Source organism: Dermacentor andersoni, chromosome 2 (genome assembly GCF_023375885.2).
Source record: "Dermacentor andersoni chromosome 2, qqDerAnde1_hic_scaffold, whole genome shotgun sequence".
Taxonomy (NCBI): domain Eukaryota; kingdom Metazoa; phylum Arthropoda; class Arachnida; order Ixodida; family Ixodidae; genus Dermacentor; species Dermacentor andersoni.
Window position 1 is genome coordinate 207,539,734 of NC_092815.1, and position 22,361 is coordinate 207,562,094.

General features: G+C 46.8%; 1 protein-coding gene and 1 pseudogene across 1 annotated transcript in view; both read left to right on the forward strand.

The window, feature by feature from the left end:
- LOC126540192 (progranulin-like) overlaps nucleotides 1-22,361 on the forward strand; it is an 86,996-nt gene that overhangs the window by 25,936 nt on the left and 38,699 nt on the right. Inside the window, exons 2-3 of the mRNA XM_050186979.3 lie at nucleotides 7,212-7,275; nucleotides 10,529-10,834. Coding sequence (XP_050042936.1) covers nucleotides 7,212-7,275; nucleotides 10,529-10,834 — 370 coding nt within the window. The remainder of the gene's footprint in view (nucleotides 1-7,211; nucleotides 7,276-10,528; nucleotides 10,835-22,361) is intronic.
- LOC140216189 (uncharacterized) lies at nucleotides 13,184-13,723 on the forward strand (annotated as a pseudogene).

Here is a 22,361-nt window from a genome sequence, read left to right on the forward strand (position 1 = left end):
CGAAGCAAGCATATTATTTCGGTTCAATAAAGAATTAGGCATTGGCCATTCCACCATAATAGGCGAGAGAAAACGTATAAATTTAAGCGCTAATAATTTTATTTTTCTGGTTACCGCCTGATTTGGGTAACAGGAAAAGTTTGAAGTACGAATTAATTGCAGCCTCTTGGCGGAACAGTGGCTGGCGGTTATGAGGGCGTGTGCGGGGCTTCACTGTAGACTTGAGTTGTATCCGACTATAGCAGCGTTTTTTGAATTAGCTCTGGAAGAATTATAGAGAAATATACATTTGCGGAACAATCACAGTTCTTTTGGATCCCTCGTTTACTGCTCCACCAAGTTAAGTGCCACAACCGACTCGTATTGTTATTTGCGAAGTTGCGTAACGATGCGTGGCTGCCAGTCCCGTACAACCGCGTAGGGCGCAGGACGCTGCGATTCTAGACGTACTACGCCCACCGCGGAAGGTTAGAAAAACACCTACATAAACACAGCAGATAAGTGGCTACGTTAGGCGTCTCGAATGATAACTGTAGAAGCGTCACTCAGAATACACGGGACTGTTCTCCACTTCCTTTTTCCGTCTACTTCCTTTTTAAATAAAAAGATGTTGATCCATAAATATTTGCATAAACAACCGTTAAGGTTGTTTATGTGAATGTGATTGTTAGGTGAAGTTTATTGTTAGTTTTCGCTTTTTCTTCCTGTTTGGCTGTTGCATTGGCTCTCTCCCTTTACTGATCGCTTAATTTCTCAACTCCTTAGGACTCTTGTTCGCAGTTGCCAGTTTTGCACGAGAAGTGCTGTACAATTAGGGAAATACTAGACGATGTAATGGGTGACAGTCATATTGCTTATGGGTTTCAGAGGAACCTTTAGCTCGGATGCTCCTAGCTAAACACATGTAAAAGGAGAATTCGTTTTTCTCGGCAACCGCGGCACCAAATTTGACGGGGTTTGTTGCATTTAAAAGAGAAACTTAATATATAGTGACTGTTGGCTTCCAGCTTTTGATTTAGAATGTCAGTTTTTTATTAAAAAATTGGCAGAAAATCCAAAAATTTCAGAAAACGATACTATCAAGCTACAACGCTCTAACTCAGCAAGGAAAAATAATATCAGAATTCTGTGAATTTTATCTGGTGTTACATCTAAAGGGGACAACATTTACATGTTACAGATTAATCTAAAAAAATTCAGGAATGTGGAAATACGGCTTTTGCTGAACCCTTGTACACAACGCAACAAATTCACGTAAAACATAAATTGACTTATCGAATTTGTTCGCTTTGAATGATCTAATGGATGCCATTTACAGAACTGCGGTATATGTTTTTCATGCAGAGCTATTAATTTATAAACTTCGTGCGTCTATCTGTTTTGAACTTTTGTATTTTTGAAAATTTCTTTCACAAATTTCAGGCCATAAATCAAAATTCCGCTTCCGACAGTCACTATAATTTAACTTTCTCTCTCAAATGGAACAAATTTTATTAAAATCAGTCCAGGGGTTATCTCAAAAAAGCGTTTTTGCGCGGCATATTCAAATTAATATGCCGCGTCGGAGTTGGGCCCGAGCTAAATCTTCATCTTAAGAGTTATAGCAGGGTTTGATGATAGCCGCTGTTCCGCAATATTTTATTCTACGCCTTACCTAACCCATATCGAGGGTATAGCGTTCCGAGGATCTGCCACCGTCGCGGCTAGCCGTCACTCCAACATATAATGAAGCAAAAGGACAAGTTAAACGCAACTGGCGTTTTCTCCGGCCGCAACTCGTTTCTCGTGCATACAGACCAGCTGACTACGAACCGGATCCCTTTCCTTGTCCCTGGATCAGTCTAAACAAAGAAGGTTGAACTAACGAAGCAACAGCAATGGGCCTGACCGTTGAATAGGTGGCGACAACTGAACGCATCTCGAGTTAGTCGCGCGGGCACCGAATCTATGAGAGTGGGCGGAGAGGAGGGGGAGGGGGGGGAATTTATTAGACAATACAATTACAAAGAAAATGTAATACAGAAGGAGGTCCCAAAGTAAAAACTGTCAGGGGGACCTCCTGTTACAACATGTACAAAATATGTAATATAGGATTAGCAACGAGGGTAAGAACAGCGTGAAAATACAATCAACATATTAGAAGTAATTACTGAAACATTGGGTAGTTGAAGATTACACAAAAATTAGCAAAAATAATTCCATCTTGAAATACACATGAAGGTACTATCATTACAGTAATTGAATAGAAGTATAATGATTATGAACAAAAGTGCGCAATCCAACAGTGCAACAAAATTAATTTACAAACGGCTGATAATCCATCAACATAAATCGAGAAAAATAATGAAACGTGGCTACACAGTAATAAATGTATACACACACGCATACATAGATACATACCTATATATAGACACACATATAAACGTATGTGCACTTGTCGAATAATCAGGTAAGGTATGTTGTTAATAAGAACTGTTTTAGAAGCCGCCGGAAACAGTGTAATGAAGAGCATGATTTAATATTTGATGGCAGTGAATTCCAAAATGAAATTGCGGAAAAGAAGGCTGTCATTTTACCGTAGTTAGTGTTGACTTTAGGAAGCAAGAGATTATTATTTCCAGAAAACCGCGTGTTATTTGTATTGAAAAGTTGCGTTGAGGGAAGTAACTCAGTTGGAATGTCACTGTTTCTACTTCTATACAATATAAGACATAGTTTCAGTTGAAATGTGCAAGTTAAGGGTAGAATTTCAAGAGTGCGAAAAATGGGCGCTGCTGATGCGATGTATGAACTGTGGGTAATTATTCGGACCGCCCGGTTCTGAAGGTGAATGAGGGTTGTCAGATGTGCAGGATATGTGTTGCCCCATGATGAAACGCAGTAAGTAAGGTGACTGTTAATGAAAGCGTAGTAAAGTGATTTTAGTATGTATTGCTGAAAACAGTGTCTTGTTCGAATGAGCACGCGGATGCCGAAAGCAGTCTTCTTAGTGACAGAGTTTACGTGAATGTTATACTTAAGTTGGGGGTCTAATGTAACACCAAGGAAAGTAATAAAATTAGATGGGGTAATGACGTAGTTGTCAATGTATAGTTCAGGGGTTCTTGTAGGCGTTTTTTGGGACGAGTGAAATAACATAAACTTTGTTTTACCAGGGTTTACATTTAGCAAGTTATTTTTACACCAAGACACAAGATTCGTGACATCGGCGTTTAACTTTCTAAGTAGACTGTTGATGTCTTTATCACTAGTGAATATAGTTGTATCGTCAGCATAGAGGATGCACTCAGAACTGTTAAGCGATGATGGTAAGTCATTAATGTAAATGAGGAATAACAGAGGACCCAAAATTGATCCTTGTGGAACGCCCTGGTTTGTTGTTATTGGAGTGGATAAAACGCTTCCATATCTAACAACCTGGGTTCTATTAGTAAGGTAGCTTTGCAAAAGAGCTAAAGCAGGTCCACAAATTCCAAATGATTCAAGTTTAGCGTACAAAATGGAGTGGTTAATAGTGTCAAAAGCTTTAGTTAAATCAACAAATACCGCTCCCGCCCATAGCCCATTGTCGATAAACTTCTTTAGGCTGTCAGTTAGTTTTATCAGTGCTAATTCGGTTGATAAGTTAGCACGAAAACCAAACTGCTTAGAAGTCAAAAGGTTAAATTTTGTTAGGTAGTTCGTTAGGCGATTAACAAGGAGCTTCTCAATTACTTTACTAAAAAATGGCAGTATCGTTATAGGGCGATAATTAGAAAAGATATTTCGATCACCTTTTTTAAATACTGGAGTTACTTTTCCTTGTTTGAGACTCGTTGGAAAAACGCCGGTACGAAATGCAGTGTTAATAATATCAGAGAGGACAAAAGATAACTCACGAGCAACAAGTTTGACTTTTGATGGATGAATTGAATCTAGGCCACAGCCTGTGGTCTTGAGCCCTATTATAGTGCGATGAACTTCATTTGGCGATGTCGGTTTTAAGAAAAAGGAGTGAGGCACGCGGAGCAACTTGGGCAAGTTAGGGACACCGGCTGCAGAGCTCTTGAAAAATGATTCATTAAATGAATTTGCGACATCTATAGGATCAGTTAGAGTGCGGGTGCCGTCCGTAAACTCTGTCACAGGTGTGTTCTGTTGATTAAGATTTAAAAATTCTTTAATTACATTCCAATTCTTTCTCCAGTCATTCCCATTTTCCAGCACTTTATTTTCATAGTAGGTTCTTTTAGCCTGTTTAAGTAAGACGGTGAGAGTTTGTGAATATAATTTGAATCGAGCCTTAAGGGCGAGGTTAAATGGTTGGAGTTTTAATTTTTTGAAGAGGTTATCTTTTTTATTTATAGAGCGCAGTAGTCCTCTAGTGATCCACGGATGCCTGGGGGTGGAATACCACCGTGATATGGAGGATACAGACGTACAAGTATTTATAATATCTGTTAGTTTATCATTTAAAGTGCTGAATGCTTTGTTAACACAAGATTCCTCGGATAATAGGCCCCAGTCAGAGCCGGACACCAAATCCACAAATTTTCCTGAATCAAAAGAACTCTTAATAACCATTTTATTTTTATAAGTAGTTTGAGTATTTAGTAAGAGAAAAATTGGATAATGGTCTGCGAGATTAAAATTGACCACACCAGCTTTTTGATTAGTCATGATATTACTGAGTACATGGTCAATAAGCGTATTTTGACCGGAAGAAGCACATCGTGTTGGAGAATCTAGTAAAGATTCCAAACCATGTCCAATGAAGCACTTGGAGTACTGGACACAAGAACTATCGTTAATATTTGTAATGTTAATGTTGATGTCGCCGACAATGATTACATTATAATTTTTGGTAATGAACGAGTTTAATAAACTATCAAGTTCACTACAAAAATCATCGTAAGATGACGATGGGGAACGGTAAATTGAACCAATGATAGTTCTTTTGTTGGTTGGTAGAAAGTGATTGTCAAATTCAAGCCAAACTGATTCGCATTTGGCCATGGAAAATGAGATATCTGCACGCCGTTTATAAGATAATGTGTTGGAAATAAATATTCCCGATCCACCGTGGCGATCAGCCAGACGATGACAGTATTCAGAATGATAGCCCGGTATGGAAAATAAGGTATCGTCAGCTGCAGATAGCCACGTTTCCGATATACATATGAGCGAAAAGTGGTGATTGGTTAAAGTAAGAAAGTTAACCATATGATCAAAGTTTTTGGGTAAGCTTCGGACGTTAAAATGTATGATAGAAATCTGAGAAGGGCACGAAGAACTAAGTAGTTGCTTCAGCTCATGAACAGTGTGTGACGCCATGGTGATTCCCAGTCATTAAGGCACAGGAATAGTGCTTTTCAGGTAAAAATGGCTAGATCATGGACTCCAGAGATGCGGTACACCCTACTGTCTGTAGACTTTCTTGCTTTGATGCGGCAGTTGTCGACCCAAAGGAACTGCCACTGCTTTTCCCTTTTAAGAGCCAATGCTTGGGCAAACAGCCGCTTGTTCTCCGGAGTCAGGTGATCGTTGACGAATATGGGCTTATCCTGATTCGTTATGCCAATGGACCTGGTTGACAGACGCGCCTTCCTAGCCTTTGTAGCAAACTCGGTCTTCTTTTGACGAGAACAAAAACGCGCAATAATGTTTGGGCCACCTTTAGCAGGGACCCTGTGCACCACATCAATTTCTGCAGGACTCACAGGACAACCAATTTTTTCTGCGATATGTTGCAGAATTGCTTCACAGCTTTCGCCCTTTGTTTCTGGTACACCTTTGATTTCCACATTGTTCATGCGGGAGTATTGCTGCAACTCAGCAACCTGTTTTGTTAGCTGCTCGTTCGTTCGCGAGAGCTCCTTATTTTCTTTGACCAGGCCTTCCTGCTTTGTCTTCATCGTTTCAAACGCTTCATTAAATAGGGCGATGCTGTTACGCAATTCCTCAACTTCTTTTCGCAACGAATCCATCTCTCTAGATAACTCAGCACACGTTGGCATTATGATTTGGCAGCAGTGGGTACGGCAAAAAATGTGAAAACGAATTCCTATGCAGTGATGCAAATGCAACCAACCTGCGTAGGCGACAGAAAACGTTCAGCAGAATGCTCCGCTGCCGCGACCTCAGCTGCCAAGTGATGAATTCTGCGGTGATCCAACTTTATATGGTTTCCGGGTGCCGATGGTCCCTGGGGTGACGTACAGGGGGCGTTCGTCACGGGCCGCACGTGGCGCTTCGCTGACGCAGCCAGTCCTGTTAAATCTTCATGAGTTAGGGCACACGTGCGTTAAAAAGGATGGTCGAAGCACTGCTGACGCTGGTTCACGGTAGTACTGCGCCTGATCCTGTGGAAACCTGCGTAGGCGACAGAAAACGTTCAGCAGAATGCTCCGCTGCCGCGACCTCAGCTGCCAAGTGATGAATTCTGCGGTGATCCAACTTTATATGGTTTCCGGGTGCCGATGGTCCCTGGGGTGACGTACAGGGGGCGTTCGTCACGGGCCGCACGTGGCGCTTCGCTGACGCAGCCACCTAATTTTGAGAGGGGGGGGGCGGGCTGCACACGTATGCTGTGAAGCCTCAGAGCGCCCTAAATTATTTCCTATTACAGCGTTTTTTCTACGAACAAGCCTCTGTTTCGTATCGCAGAAGGTGTGTGAGCCGTGACGTCATGACACAGAAGGTGGTGACGTGAGAGCAGATAATTGTTGCGTTTTGGCACTCGCTCGGCTTGCTCGGTCGTCGGGTCGCTCGACGAGTAGCTGCACTGGAGGCGATTGAGTTATGAGGCATGGAACGATTACATTCATTTACGTAAGAAAACCAACGCGTGCGTCACACCGGGCGCGGCCCCATTAGCTGGACACCTACGTGCTTGCCCTCTACCTCCTCCTCCCCCATCGCAGGAATATCACTACATGCCAGTTAGTGGAAATTCGCAACAGCAGCTACGTCTGGCGTAAAACATTTTGCATGACTGGTGACGGCTTCGCATTGGTCAGGGCATGAGAGCGATATCACAACTGGCGCGCTCATCACCACAAATGAGGCGTACACAAGAGGCCAATTTAGTCAATGCCCCGTTTGTCTTTTTGTGTGTGTGCGTGAAGCTGATCTGAAGTAGACACGTCTGATTGGAGTTCGGAATAATGCCGAAATGTAATCCGCACCTGCCTGTGAAACTTTTCCTTTCACATTTCTTTCTACTGTTCCAGAAAAACACCGAGTACGCTGCCTGGTGGCTGTTTGTCACTTTTTCAAGCACCATAGTCATAAACGGTAAGCACTGAGCAATTCATCAAAAGCAAAAGTTCGTGCGCGACGCGTTACAGTCGCAGCAAGACATCGTTCTGGACAATAAGGTACTAAAAGTAAAGATTACACACACACACACACACACACACACATTAAACACGATATACATCAAGTCTAGCCCTGCACTTTTAACTTCGTACTATCTTTGCAGCACGCTCTATGTTCAACTCTAGAGCAAGGTCGAGGGGCGAAGCCAAGTTGTTCTTTACGACTGCATTAAACGTTCAGAACAGATTTTAGACAAAGTACTGCAACACTCCTTTGGATGGGTTTCAAGTACGCTGATCTCAAGTTGACAAGAAGCTTGACAGAGTTAAGCAAGTAAGCCTACGGACATAGTTCGTTGAAAAAGTGCAAGTTCCTTTTCAAGAACAGCAACACTGTTCTCACCCTTTAGCAACACGCATGTGACATTTAGACCTCATACCCCTTTGCGTCGAACCTTAACGAACCTGTCGACAGACGCAGTACATGAACGGAACACCGGAACACGGGAGATGTCTACTTTCTACGTCTAGCAGTGGCGGTGTAGCACCATCTCGTGACGCTTTATTCAACTACAGCAAGTTCGAAACAAAGGTGGAAGCTTGAGCGAGCGGGTAGTATATAGTTCATGGTGATGTTTTGGGGCAGAGCACGCGAATAAATGGGGGCATTAGAAACGTTGTTGTATTACGTGATCGTTTTCGCAGAAGGGAGAAAAAAAATTGATTACGTGTATGTTCATGATTGTTACTGCCAGTGCCTTTGTAACAGAAGATGTAACGTTTCTAGAACGTAATGATCTAGTTGACGTTGCGTCACAAGACGGCGACGTGCGCGGAACTGCGGGAGCAAGATATGTGTGTGTACACTGTTCTGGCATTCCGTTAACTGCAATACGTTTACGGACAGGTTAGTACCCTATATTTCGGGCTCACCGTTTGTGGCCATATGCTAACTGCGCACTTCCCTTCGCTCAGAAGCACTGCGCACTTCCCTTCGCTCAGAAACATAAGTAAAAAAAAAACTGAAGAAATGAGTTAGGGAGGGTAGGAACGTCCAGTTTCCTACCCTACTCACGGGGAAGAAAGCTAAGGAGACAAAACTATAGGTGCACCGTTTTACAATAGAGCTCCTGCTTTTGTGACTCGGCCTTCAACGCACAGGATAGTAGCCTACACTACACAGACTACACTACATAGAACTACACTACATAGAACTACACGGGCCCGCCGTATAAAGCCCGGGCCCATGCCTGCATGACCAGGCCCGGCCCGGGCTTGCCGGAGCAACTATAGAAGCCTTAAAATTGTCATTACTTAGGTTGTTTATTCTAAGATATTACAATAAAACTACATGCAGTGTACGAAGAAAGAAGTATTTATGCACTGGCAATAAAACATTGCCAAAACCTTTTCTTTTCAAGAGAGCACGTGTGCGGCTAACATGAAAACGCTAACAGAAGCAAAAGATAGGTTAAACATTTCTGGCAAGGAACTTCATTTAAAACTCTTGCGTACGCTGTATGTTGCGATCCGCGAGAATTATACACACTAATAAAACAAGTGGCAGTGCCAACTCTATGGTGAAGCACTGACATCGATAACGAGGTTCAGCGCTGTGCTCTAGCTCCTCGCACGGCGTTCTAACAGTACGAGGAAACGACATGGCGCAACGCACAATGCAGTACTATTGCTGCTGTGCGCCGCACGAATGCCACCCTGGTAGACACCTTCCGTGTAAGACTACGCTGTCGCTTGAGGAAAACCAGCAAAGGCGTTACGGTGTCGCGTACCTCGATAGCTCATGAGATGAAGACAGACGGGGAAAAAAACTGGGAAAAACGTGCTGTGTCGCAATACTATATTTAACCCGAGGTTTACTGTCCTTTCCACCCAGACCAGCGTGTGCACCCCGATGTGGTAATCATGCAGCTGCCCAGTAGGAAAGGTTAATAATGAGCGGGCACACAACGCTTGTGGCAGCAGTGGAAACCGGAACCTGGCTTCGGCAGAGCCGACTGAGCGGGGCAGCGCGAGCATGAATCGTCTTTCCACGCAGTGCGGATGAAGATGTGGAACACAAGATTGCCTGGTCTCGTGCCCTGCGTGAGGCTAACTTGGTCTGGACCCTTTTTGCAGCTAAACACACTCTGAGTGTCTACAGACGTGCACTCTTCTAACACTCCACGCGCAGGCCACGCATGCTCGTTGATACCGTGACAGCACGGCGGCGGCCTTAATTGTTATCGGAGCAAAATCAATGTTGTGAATAGTTCTTGCAGCAAGAAAGAGTTTTAATATTGGGCGCAAGAGCAGCTGAATGTTCGAACGGGAATATTCTAACTTGGGTACGAAAAAAAAAATTAAGGTGGGAAGTGAATTGCCTTACCAATCCTGCTCAGGCAACGACGAAGCAATTCTCGCGTATAAATTTCAGGCCCACGAAAAACACTCCGAATGCTGTTAAGGTGGAAGCAATCTATGTGCGCTTCAGTGACCGTAAATTTATCATCAATGTGAGGCAAGAAATAAATCGCAGATAAAATGACGCAGTTGCAATGAAATAATTGTATCGAAAGCGATAAAACAGTGGAATCGGAAAACGAAGTAAGGCAGACCGCATCAAGGATATTTTCTAGTGTAATTTATTATTACAAATATCATTATTATAATTCCAATAGTTTTTTCAACTTGTCATTTGAGCTTGGCAGGGAAAGCACAGTACACAGGTATTCCAATGTGCTACCTAAGCTGATTAGTAAACGGGCCCGGCATGGGCCCGCGGCTTCAAGCCCGAGTCCGGCTGATGCCCGTCAAAAATCGCTTTACCCGGTACGGTCCATGGGCCGTGCCGGGCCCGTGCAGTGCTCTAGCCTAGAATTCTCATTTCGTTTTCTTTTTTTGATCGTTTTATGATTGAAGTCCCTTCACAGACTCGTCGCTACCGCCATTCTGTCCTTATGCTCATACTTTGCACCATGCGTGGCAGCGTTCTCTATCACAGTTTTCTGCTGTTGTGAGATTTTACCACTGTGGAGCACACGTAACCTTTTCAGTCAGCGATGCCTCGTTAATTCAGCTCGAGGAAGTGCTTGCTAATCATCTTACACGATCACAAAATTTGTTTGCTCTTGCCCTGCTACTCTGTCTCTTGACACACAACGCGGCGCCTCGAAAGCAACACTGTAATAACACCTACTCGTGGAATTTTACGTTACTTTATATCTCTTCAGGTGCTGCCCACGAATCTGCTGTTCGCAAATGCCCCGACGGCCGCAACTGCGGCCCCGGGACCAGCTGCACACCCCTTTCTCCGGGTGGTGATAGCTACGGCTGCTGCCCATACGACAGAGGCATGCCGTGCATCTACAAAGGCGACGGAGCCGACGCCACTGAGAAACACGGCTGCTGTCCTCGTGGACACCGTTGTCTAGAAGGAACGTGCGTTCGTGACGAAGGCGATGTCTCCTTGTCGTACGCACCGGCCGCACTCTTGGCTCCTCTGCGGAAGAATCTACGCAGCACGACGTGCAGTCCAAGTGAGTGACGGTTGGCGCCACTGTGAGTGGTGGAAATTGGAGATAATTTTGACATTCAAGTTCATTCAACAGCCGAGTCACTTGAAAATAGAAGTGCATTCGTTATTGGTAATGCACAAGGAGCCCCAAGTTTGAGAACTGTCACTGGGACAGACGATGATGACAAATAAATGACAAAATGCAGTGGTTATGGCAATTTAGGGGACAATTTGAAAGCTAAAAGCAAGGGTCATAAGTGCATTTAACAACAAGATAAAGTTGTATTCAGTAAGGAATGGAAAACAAAACTTTCCTGCTTATTAAACGAATTATCGCCAGATTGCAACGCGAATAAAAGGAATGTCGCCACATTGTGACGGAATTGCACTTGTCTACTTCTGAACTCATCGATTCTTATATTTTAACGTCTGTTCTGCGCGGTCATCTGGATGCACGTTCTTATTACGTCTGCCATGTGGTTCGTCCATAGAGTTTCTTATTATAACACCTAGAGGGAAATCTGGCGCCACCTTCCATGGGAGTTTCTTAAGGGGCGCTGTGCCGTCATGGGAATGACGGTATATATGTGTCTGCGAGGCTTATGTTGGCTGTTGTTGTAAGAGGCTTCGTCGGATACGTGCATATGGCTACACAAATAACGCGTACTTAAGGTAAAATCTTCGCAAAAGGTTTTCCATCACCTATACACCTTCCAATCAAGTTTACTTACCTACAATGCAGAACCAAGCGAAGAAAAGCAAAAACAGACGACAAACTGCTCCAAAGCGAGTGCCAATCCTGTCGTCTTTCCTCCAGCTTTAGGAGCCCGCTGTAATTTTTACGTTTCATATAATTGTACACGCAATAGCAAGTTCTCGTAATTAAACAAAACATGTTTTCCTGTAATAGGATAAAGCTAAAAGAACTTTTTTACCGGCTATTTAGTAGAGAATCAATTATTGTGACAGACGGAACGGCGCTTGCCAGGCGCGTCTTCAAGGTGTCCTGCATGGGGGAACGAAGAAAGAGGAGGGAGCATACCGCAACGCGATTAAAGCCGAAATCTGATAGGCCAGTGGCGGTCCAACACGAGATCGCATGCCAAAGTGCGCGGTTGGTTTAATGCTTCCGCTCTACAGACAGAGCCACGGCAGGGCAGCTGAACAAGCATGCACCAAATAAAAACTACTGGGTACCAAACGTCTCAGCAAATCTCGATTCTTGCTCCGTGATCTGGACGGAAGAGGTCACGTGTTCGGCCACCACTGTTGCTCCACGGAGTGCTCGCTTGCCAAGGCTGGCTGCGTGATGCTCCATCCTATATTTTTCCTTCCATGCTGTCCTGGCTCTCCGAGAAGGCCAATCCGTAGTTACAACATGCCGGCATTCACATGCATATCACAGCGCAGCAGCGCCAGATTTCCCTCTAGGTAATAATAGTGAGGAACTCTATGGGTCCGTGGTGTGCACGCGTGTCTGCTGATGTTCCGCTTCCTCCGGCAATGCTGTGTTAGTGGTTAATTTTTTCCGTTACAGCCTAGCATGCCACAGTTTGATTCTGTTGCTCCGACTTTGGCAGTGCCCGCGGCTGCCAATAACATAAAAGAGAGTTTCAGAATAGGTGCCCCAAACGTTTGGTGCCTCAAAGAAATAGCGTCGAAGCCACTGCGCATGCGCGAGACCCGAGCTGCGTTTGGGTTTTGCGACGGTCACGCTATTTCACCGGTTTAGCGGGAGTCCCAAAAGCTGCCCCGAAAGCTTTGCGTCAATAAACATGGCGGCACCTCTCGAAGCGACGACTCTAACCTAGCTAGCACCAAACTGGGCTCGATTCGTAATACCGCGTGAAGTTCGCGAACTAGTAGAAGTAACTGCGGTTATCGCTTTCTCTCAACTAGCGTGTGTTATTGACTCATTAGACGCTGCTGATTCCGAATTCAATTGTCGACTTCATGGCTTGTAGGCCCAACACGGCTTAGCTTGAGCGGTGAAGGCACGAAAAGTTGGTTACTCAAAACTAAACGCAACTAATTGCTTGCTGCTAATAGAATAACCCCTAAATTGTAATTATATGCGGAAACACGAACGTCAAAATTGCTCTTGTCATAAAATGTTATATTTATTTAATTATTTATAATAGCTTTCTTTGACGCCGTAGTGGTGCCGCAAGCGCAAGACGTTATCCGCAAACGCAAGGCCCTTTTCTAAAGCTCTTCACTCCTGCGTGCCCCAACGTTAACACTCGCGAAGCTCTTTGGGTCCCCAAACTTTTGCGGCCCCTATTCTAAAACCAACTAATGGCAACGAGGATGGGATTGCGTCAGTTTACAGAGCACGGTAATCCAACGAGCGTCTCGGTGGCGTCTCGCAATGTCAGCACTTGAAAGGTTTTATTAGTTCGCTGAGGACGCCAGCGAGAATGTTGTATCCTATGTGGAAAGGCTCGAGTACTTCCTAAAGGCCTCCGAGGTGAGCGACAACCTGAAGGTTTCTATGTTTATCACGGCAACAGCGAAAGCGAAGAAGGCCTATCGGACATTGAAAACGCTGATGGAACCAGAAAAGTCTGAAGCACGACATATATGAGCAGCTGGTGGAAGTATGAGGGCGCATTAGGCCCCAAACTCATTCGTTATCGCAGAACTATCGAAGTTTAATTCCCGTTTCCAGCAAGAAGGGGAACCTATGAAAGTATTTGAGCTGAAGCGTTTAGCGGCGTCTTGCAGCTTTGGCAGTTTTCTTGACGACGCACTTCGGGACCGCTTCGTAGCCAGGCTGCGTGACAGAGCAACACAAGTGGAGCTGCTGAAGAAGGGGACCTTAACGTTCACAAGTGCATGCGATATTGCCAAAGGCACAGAGCTGGCACGCAAAGAGAACCAAGAGTTTCAGCCCAGCCGTGTTCAATGAGTCAACGCAGTTTGCCGTAAAACGAACGGTGGAAAACGCGAAGAACCCGACAGACAAGCTTGTTCGCCCCAGCGAGGAGTGACACACGCGCGACACTTGTCTGAATGCTTCCCGTGTCGATCTGCCCACGAGCCCTCAGTCTGCATGTTCCGCAAGTGCCGTTGCCGTCGTTGCAAGCGCTACAGACTATCAAGTGAAAATGTGCAAGGATAGGTCTAAGGGCACTGTACGAATATAGCGTATGAAAACCGTGACAATGAACTGGTGTTACACAATGTTTACTTGTGCTGTGAACGCGCAGGATGTTATGAAATATGTCCGACTGGCAGAGAAAGAGAGAGAGGGAGAGACAGAAAGTAAACGTTTATCGATGCAAGCAATCACAGGGGCGAACGCAGTCGCCCTGCGCCCATTGTAGTTGCAGCCAAGTCGAGCAACAAAGTGCGGCGACTTCAAAGTGATACTAAATGCGTGCCTGCGCACAGGTAGTTATCCTCTTCCCGTGGTCGATGATCTCTTTGCAACTTTGGCAGCATTGACATACTTTACAGTACTTGATCTGTTTATACTGCGTCTCAGCAGCTCGAACTGCATCCTGAGGCAGTAGTGGCAGTCGTGAACACACATCTTGGGTTCTTCAAGTACACGCAACTGCCATATTGTTTTTGGACTGCATAGCACAGACGGAGAGACCACAATAAAAAGACAAGATAATACAGAGCGCATTGCGTGAGTTCCTCGAAGTTGCAGTAGCTGTTTCCCAAGACCTTCTTCAACGATGTTTTCATGGACCGAACCATTCTTTCCCGGAACCCTCCCCACCAAGCAGCTTCTCAGCTATAAATTTCCAGCGGATCTGGTGGCTTGTGAAGAAGTTGTGAATTTCTTCTCATCTTAGTGTTGTCCATAGTCGCTTTAGATCCTTAGAAGCGCGCTGGAATGTCCTGGCGTTGTCAGAAAAGATCACTCGACAAACTCCTCTTCTCGAGATAAATCTTCGGAACGCCATCAGGACGTTTGAGGTGGACATGTCGGTCACCAATTCAAGGTGTATTGCCCTGGTCACTGCACACGTGAAAATAACGATGTAAGACTTCCGGTTATTTCCTTGACCCTTTGTGTTCAATGGGCCAGCAAAACCTACACCGTTAACATCAAAGGGTGAAGCTTGTGTCACCCTCTCACGAGGCAGAGGAGCGACTGGCCCAGTAGCAGCTCGGCTGTTGAAACGGTTGCAAGTCACACATTTCTTAAGCACCTTTTTCACCATTTGCCTTCCCCGCACGATCCAGTACATTTCCCTCAGTTCAGTAAGAGTCTCCAGTACGCCGGCATGCAGGAGACGGCGGTGGGCTGCGCTGATCGTTAGCTCTGTGAAGGGATGTCTTGACGGTAGGATAACAGGATGCTTCACGTTGTAGGACAACTCGGCTGCACTGAGCCTTCCTCCCCCTCTTAGCACTCCATCGTCGTCGTAGATGACGCTGAGATCACGTATCGGGGAATCACTTGGCATGCGTGTTGAGCGGCGAAGACACTGGAGTTCCTCTTAGAAGGCCTCGAATTGTTCTAGAAAAATCAAACAAGTATGCGCCTTTTGAACTTCCTCGGTCGTAATGGGTCCCTCGTATTTTTGGCCGGGGTGCTTGGCGTTGTGGAAAAATCGTAAAACCCAGGCTGTCACTCGAACCAGTCTAGAGAGGGAGCTATATTTCTGCAGAGGCAAGACAGATTCCTTTACAGTCACGTTGTGAACGCGAAGCGTTCTTCTTTCCTCCTCTGCGATGATCATGTCAGCGGTGCCTTCATGCCTTGGCCAGCAAGTAGATGGCTACGAAAGCCAAGCAGGTCCATTCCACCAAAGTGAGCTCAACTTGAGTGCCTGAGGTGTGACTCCCCTTGTCAAAAGGTTGGCGGGATTTTCGATCCCAGAAAAGTGATTCCAGATGTCTGGATCCGATCGCTGCTGAATTTCCAGCGCTCTGTTGGCGACAAAGGGTTTCCGTTGTTGTGCGGGACCTCGCACCCAATGCAGCGCATTAGATGAATCACACGACGACGAAGTGTCCTGTGTGGAACGCTGCCTTGTTGTCTCTGAGAATTTGAAGCTACTTTGTGGGAGACGCCACTCCCTTAACTACGGCGATGGACGTGGAGTCGCCTGGAGAGGTTCCTGGTCCTTGTACGTCAACAGCGACCGCACCGAGAAAGCGGTCTAGTCGCCCGAGTGACACCTACAGCGAGGACACTGTGATCTACTCAGGAACCAGTGATGAAACCTCGGATGACAGCGACTTCGTGCCCGTATCGAAGCACAAAGCAAAGAGAAGACTCGTCAGGACGTCTCCTTCCTCAAGTAAGGCAACTGTGATCCCGACGCGAAAGCCATCAGACCTCACCATTTTATATGTGCCTGCGGCTGCTAGCGACAATCTAAACCGGATCAACCGCCAAGCCACATCTGTATCGCTCGAGGCACTTGTTCCGGGTCAGATCAAAGATATAAGGATTAACGCCCGTAAGAACATCCTCGCTATAGATGTCACAAACCGCAGCGCGCTAGACATTCTGAGCAACGTTAAGGTGCTGGATAGCATCAACGTACGCTGCTATAAACAAGACCATCACGACTCTACGGCCGGCGTTGTGTATGACGTAGATAATTCCATAAGCGATGCTGACCTGCATATACTCATCAAGCCGGCGACAGAGGGAATTGCCATATTGCAAGCCCGTCGCCTGGGAAACTCGCAGTGTGTCAAGTTAACTTTCAAAGGAGACAGCCTACCGTCCCACGTCAAGGTCGGTCACTTCCGACACGTTGTACGGCCTTTTGTGCCAAAGCCGCTTCAGTGCAGGAAATGTCAAAGGATAGGGCACGTTAGTGCGGTTTGCACAAACGCTGCCGTGTGCTCACGGTGCTCTGGGTCGCACAGCTCCGACGCCTGTCGTGCAGAAAACCAAAAGTGCGCCAATTGTCAGGGCTCTCACGATGCAACTTCGAAGAATTGCCCACATGTGAAAAATGAGGCGAAAGTCTTGAGGCAAATGGTCAGGGATGGTTCGTCGCACAGGGAGGCTGCCGCTAAGGTGCGACGTCGACGCTCACGTCGTCAAAGATCTAGGAAACCCACTGGTATTGCTAAGGATGCACCGCGTCTACTGACAGTCCAGAAACTTACGCATACAACTAGCAATAGCAGCAATGAGATTCCTCAGCAGAAAGTCTCCAATATCATTGCCTCAAGCGAGGAGTGGCCGCCATTGCCACAGCTAGATCCACCAGCGGAGCGACAAGATGTAGCCCGCTCGCCGAATCACGCTTCACCTTCTGGCAGCAACCAAGACAACGACAAACAAGTTGTCACCATGATAAGGGCCCTTATGAACACGCTACGAGCACTACTGACCGCCATACACACTCCGGCGGCTCGAGGCGCACTTCAAATACTGGATGCCCTGTATCCGGTACTGTCCGGTCTTGAGAAGTACCATGGCTGCTCCTCTACATTCGTTCCTTAGAGAAGTCAAGGAAGCGTCTATCTTCCAATGGAATGTCAGAGGCATTAAATCGCGCATTTCGGACTTTCGTCCGTTTGTTTTTAAGAACAAATTTCCAATAATCGTCCTTTGTGAACCAAACGTTGAGAGCGCCATCCGCCTATCAGGATATGAAGCTTTGATGTCTGCCACCTGTACCGACCGCAGCAACGTCATCGTTTATATCAGATGCGATTTCACATATGTTTTACACCCAGTGGCACCTGATGACGACAATCAGTATGTGTGTTTGACTATAAAATGCAAGAACGTCGCACTCACGCTCATAGGTGCCTACATTTCACCTTCGAGTCGATTTGACAGCGCAAGGCTAAGTACAATTTTAACAGCGACACCTGGACCATGGGTTATTACCGGCGACTTCAATGCGCATCATCCGCTATGGGGAAGCTTAAAGATGGACTGTCGAGGAAGACGTGTACTATCCTTCGCGTCGGATCATGAGCTCTGCTGCCTAAATGATGGCAGTCCCACCTTTCTGCGGGGATTGACATACAGCAGCTGCCTGGACTTGACTTTTGTTTCAAGATGCCTCAGTGCCAGTGTGAAATGGTTCACGGACAACGAAACGCATGGTAGTGACCACGTTCCAACATATGTTAAAATCGACGGCATACGCAAGTCACACTCTACTACAGTTCTTCATCACATCGACTGGCCTAAATACACGTTGCTCATGGAGAAGAATAGCCAAGAGATCCAGGATTGTCTGCCTGGCAACATCGAGAAGCTAATTAACGCCGCTGCTCAAGAAGCCACAAGATCTTTTAGGCCTGTTCCTAAATTTTCTGAATTCGAAGCAGAATTGGAGCGGCTTCGAGCAATCCGCCGTCGCGCGGAAAGAAGGTACAGGCGCACCAAGTCCATCTACGACCTAAGGGAGGCGAGACGCATACAGAAGAAGATCCAGCGTCGGATCAACTCCCTGCAGTCTCTAAGATGGAAAACTTTCTGTGATACCCTTGATCCGCATAAACCCCTCTCACATATTTGGAGAACAGTGCGTGGTCTTCGAACATCACCGCAACAACGCCACCCCTTCAAATGCCTGGCTCTCTATCAAGGTCGCAGAGAGATCGACGTAGCGGAGGACTTCTGTTTCAAGGTTGCTGGTCTACCGCCATCGTTCGCTACACGTGATCCCCGTGATGTTCCAATCTCGCGAGATTCTCGTATGGACAATTTGTTTTCCATCGAGGAGTTGCAGGCGGCGTTGGCAGCGTGCAGACGTTCCTCATCGCCTGGGCCTGACGGGGTGACATACGCATCTCTTGGAAACCTCGGTCACACAGCCCGGCATGCACTTCTAAACGTGTACAATAATTCATGGCGTGAAGGAGAAGTTCCAGCTGCATGGAAGTCTAGCCGCCTTGTGCCTTTGCTCAAGCCAGGCAAATCACCCCTAGACGTGGCGTCTTATCGTCCCATTGCTCTGGCCAGTTGTCTAGGAAAGGTGATGGAGAGGATGGTGCTGACGCGTCTAGAGTGGTATCTAGAACATTACAAGTTATATCCTGACGCTATGGCAGGCTTTCGACGCGGACGCTCTTCTATAGACAACGTCATAGATCTTGTTTCGTCTGTTCAGCACGAAAAAAGCCTCAGGAGACTGTCAGCGGCGATGTTCCTGGATGTTAAAGGCGCATATGACAACGTAACCCATCAAGCCATCCTGGACGCCTTGGGTGATGTCGGCCTCGGCGGCCTTGTATTTCGGTGGATATCCAGCTTCTTGAAGGACAGGTCATTCTTTGTGCAAACAGAGGACGGTGCGTCATCACAACGCAACACCTACCGAGGCGTACCACAAGGCGGAGTCTTGAGCCCCACTCTATTTAACCTGGTGCTCATCGACCTGGTTCACACCCTTCCGGAATCCGTCCATGTGTCGATCTATGCAGACGATATATGCATTTGGTCATCAGGAGCGACGCGTCCTCAGGTGCGCGCCAGACTTCAAAAAGCGGCCACACTAACATCAGGTTATCTTCGAGCACGAGGTCTGGAGCTGTCCTGCGAGAAGTGCTCTATAGTCGCTTTCACGCGTAAAGCAATGAAACCATACGTTATCAGAATTAATGGACAGCCAATTGCCTACGAGAAGACGCACCGCTTTCTAGGAGTGATAATCGATCGAGACCTTTCCTGGAGTACTCATGTCTCCTACCTAAAAAGGAAATTAATCATGATAACCCACTTGCTCAGATTTCTTGCGGGAAAGTCATGGGGTGCGTCTGTGAGTGCGATGCTCCAACTCTATAACGCACTGTTCCTTGGTCTCCTGCGCTATAGCTTACCTGTACTGGGTGGGACCGGCAAGACCAACATCCGTGCCCTCCAATCTGTACACGCTCAAGCTCTGCGAATTTGCCTTGGTCTTCCCAGATGTGCGTCCACGGCAGCAACAATAGCCATCGCGCATGACCACCCCATCAACACGTACCTTCAAGTCGACACCTTAAGGATGCATATCAGGCACTTCGCCCGACTTCCATCGCATCATCTCGCCTCCCTTCCTGCCGCTCGACCTCGTTCAGCGTTTAGCAAGATTATTGCCGCCAACCATGGAACTTTACCGTTGAACTTCACGCCTGCAGCACGACCATCTCAACCGCTGTGGTGCCTCCATCCACTCCAGGCTCTTCTTGTTATTCCCGGTATTAAAAGGAAAACGGAGATGTCAACTTTTGCCCTCAAACAAACCGTGCTTTCAATGCTACATGAACAGCACAGAGGACGCATCCACCTTTACACAGACGGTTCTGTATCCTCTAATAGTTCAGCTGGAGCAGTGGTGATTCCCGCAGAGTGCGTTACCCTCAAGTTCAAAACATCTCACATCACATCATCGACGGCTGCAGAACTCGCAGCTATCCGTGCTGCTCTGGAGTTTATTGTTCACAAATCATCACATTCATGGTCCATCTTATGTGACTCAAAGGCAGCTCTTCAGTGTCTGATGTCCCCTTTCAACCATGGACCAAATGAGCAACTAGTCGCAGACATCCGACTACTCCACCATCACGCAATCAACAAGGGACACAACATCATCTACCAGTGGATACCGGGTCACTGTGGAATTTCAGGAAATGACAGTGCGGATGACGCTGCCCGGTCGGCTCATGATGGTGCCCAGATTACACCCATACCGCTGTCAAGAACAGATGCAGCCACAAGTCTTCGCTCCCTCGCCCGCGAGCTTACACAGAATCTGTGGAACACCAGTGCATTCACGAATGCACGTCTCCACAAATTGGATCCACGTCTGCAACTCCGCCTACCACCAGGGTTGCCACGAGCGGAAGCAACACTTCTGTGCCGCCTGTGGCTCGGCGTGGCATTCACGAACTCCTATTCATTCCGCATTGGAATGGCCGACAGCCCTACTTGTGACACCTGCGGCTGCGAGGAGACGATTGAACACCTCCTTTGTGACTGTCCCCGTTACGCAGTGCGAAGAAAAGTGCTCGTGACCGCTCTCGCAAAACTGGACAATCGCCCCTTTACAGAGGAAAAAGCTCTAGGACACTGGTCCAGACGGGCTTCGGCACTCAAGGCCTTAAGGGCTTTGTTGAAGTTTTTAAGGACATGCCAATTGTGTGACCGCCTCTGAACGTTGTAGCGCGTAGTTTCGCGTTACTGTGTCAATTTTCTTTTTTTTTCCCATTTTTTTTCCTCTTCTTCTTCTTTCTTCTTTTATTCCCTTTACCCCTTTCCCCAGCACAGGGTAGCCAGCCGGGACTTACACTGGCTAACCTCCCTGTCTTTCCTCTCCTTTGTCTCTCTCTCTCTCTCTCCACAGATACCATTTGGCTATTGGAAGGCTCAGTGACAGCTCCAAATATTCCCTCAGTCGAGCACCTATCACCATGCCCATCAGTTCCAGTCTTGGAAGATAAATTCTCTTAATGGTGCTACTCGGGACTTTGAGAGGGCCAGAGTAACCTTTGCTTCCTTGACCCCGGAGATGTGCAAATATGCAACTGCGCCGTAAGCTTTGGGGCTGGCATCTGTGAAGACGTGTACTTCCTTCCAGCTACCGTTGGGTAAGCTACCATATCGTCTTGGCACTGTTATGTCCCTTAAATGGTGTAGCTGGGTGTGCCACTGCGTCCAAGCTGCTTTGACTTCTTCAGGCAGAGGGGCGTCCCACTCAATACCCAAGTCCCACAGTGTTTGAAACATCAACTTGGTTGTAACTGTGACCGGAGAAATGTGACCAAATGGGTCATATATACGAGTCGATGCTTGAAGAATGAACCGTTTGGTGTTGCTTTCTTGCCATGGAAGTCGTTCTGCGAACCCTTGTTCCAGGTACTGACGGATAGCCTCGTCATACCTGATCAGTGTCTCATCTTTCATTAACTTCGTGAGGTTAGTCAAGCGCTTATTTGCAACAGATTTGTTGTCGGCGAGTTGCATGTTCAAAGGTTTCCAGGGCAGTGCTACCTCATAGCGCTTGTCCATTTTCTCTACCGATGCCGAAAATGTGCTCATGACTTCTTCGCTTTCTTCGTTCGTTTGGGCACAAGAGTCGATAATTCCAATGCTCTCAAGTTCCCAAAACGATTTGAGCTCCTTGGGCAACCTGGTGGTGTCGGCGAACACTCCGGCACGAAGCACTGCCACGGTTGAGCTGAGCTCCTGGTGGGAATCGCTCCTTGTAGAGTCCAGCCAAATTCGGTCTTTACCGCAACTAGTGCGCCTTGCAGCTTCTTGACTTCACCACACACCAAAGTCCAGCACCGATAAGAATGTCGATCCCGCTTCCCATCAAATGGGCTGTCGCAACAGTCACATCTGCCAGTTCATCCATGTCCGCTTGCACCTCGTTTAGGATGTCCTCAGGAACGTGAAGCCGATCAGAGCAGATCTCCGGTATTTCCAGAGCTTCGATAGAGTGCTCTTTACGGTCGAATCGACTTCTTAGACAACTTTTTACTCTTCTGCGCTTCTCTTTGATAATGTTTCCTGCTCCTCCGAATGGGTACATTGTGATGTCCTCTTCACCTACGACCTCTAGTTGCAGTTCACGTGAAAGTCTTTTAGTGACAAAGCTTCGTTGGCTACCTCCGTC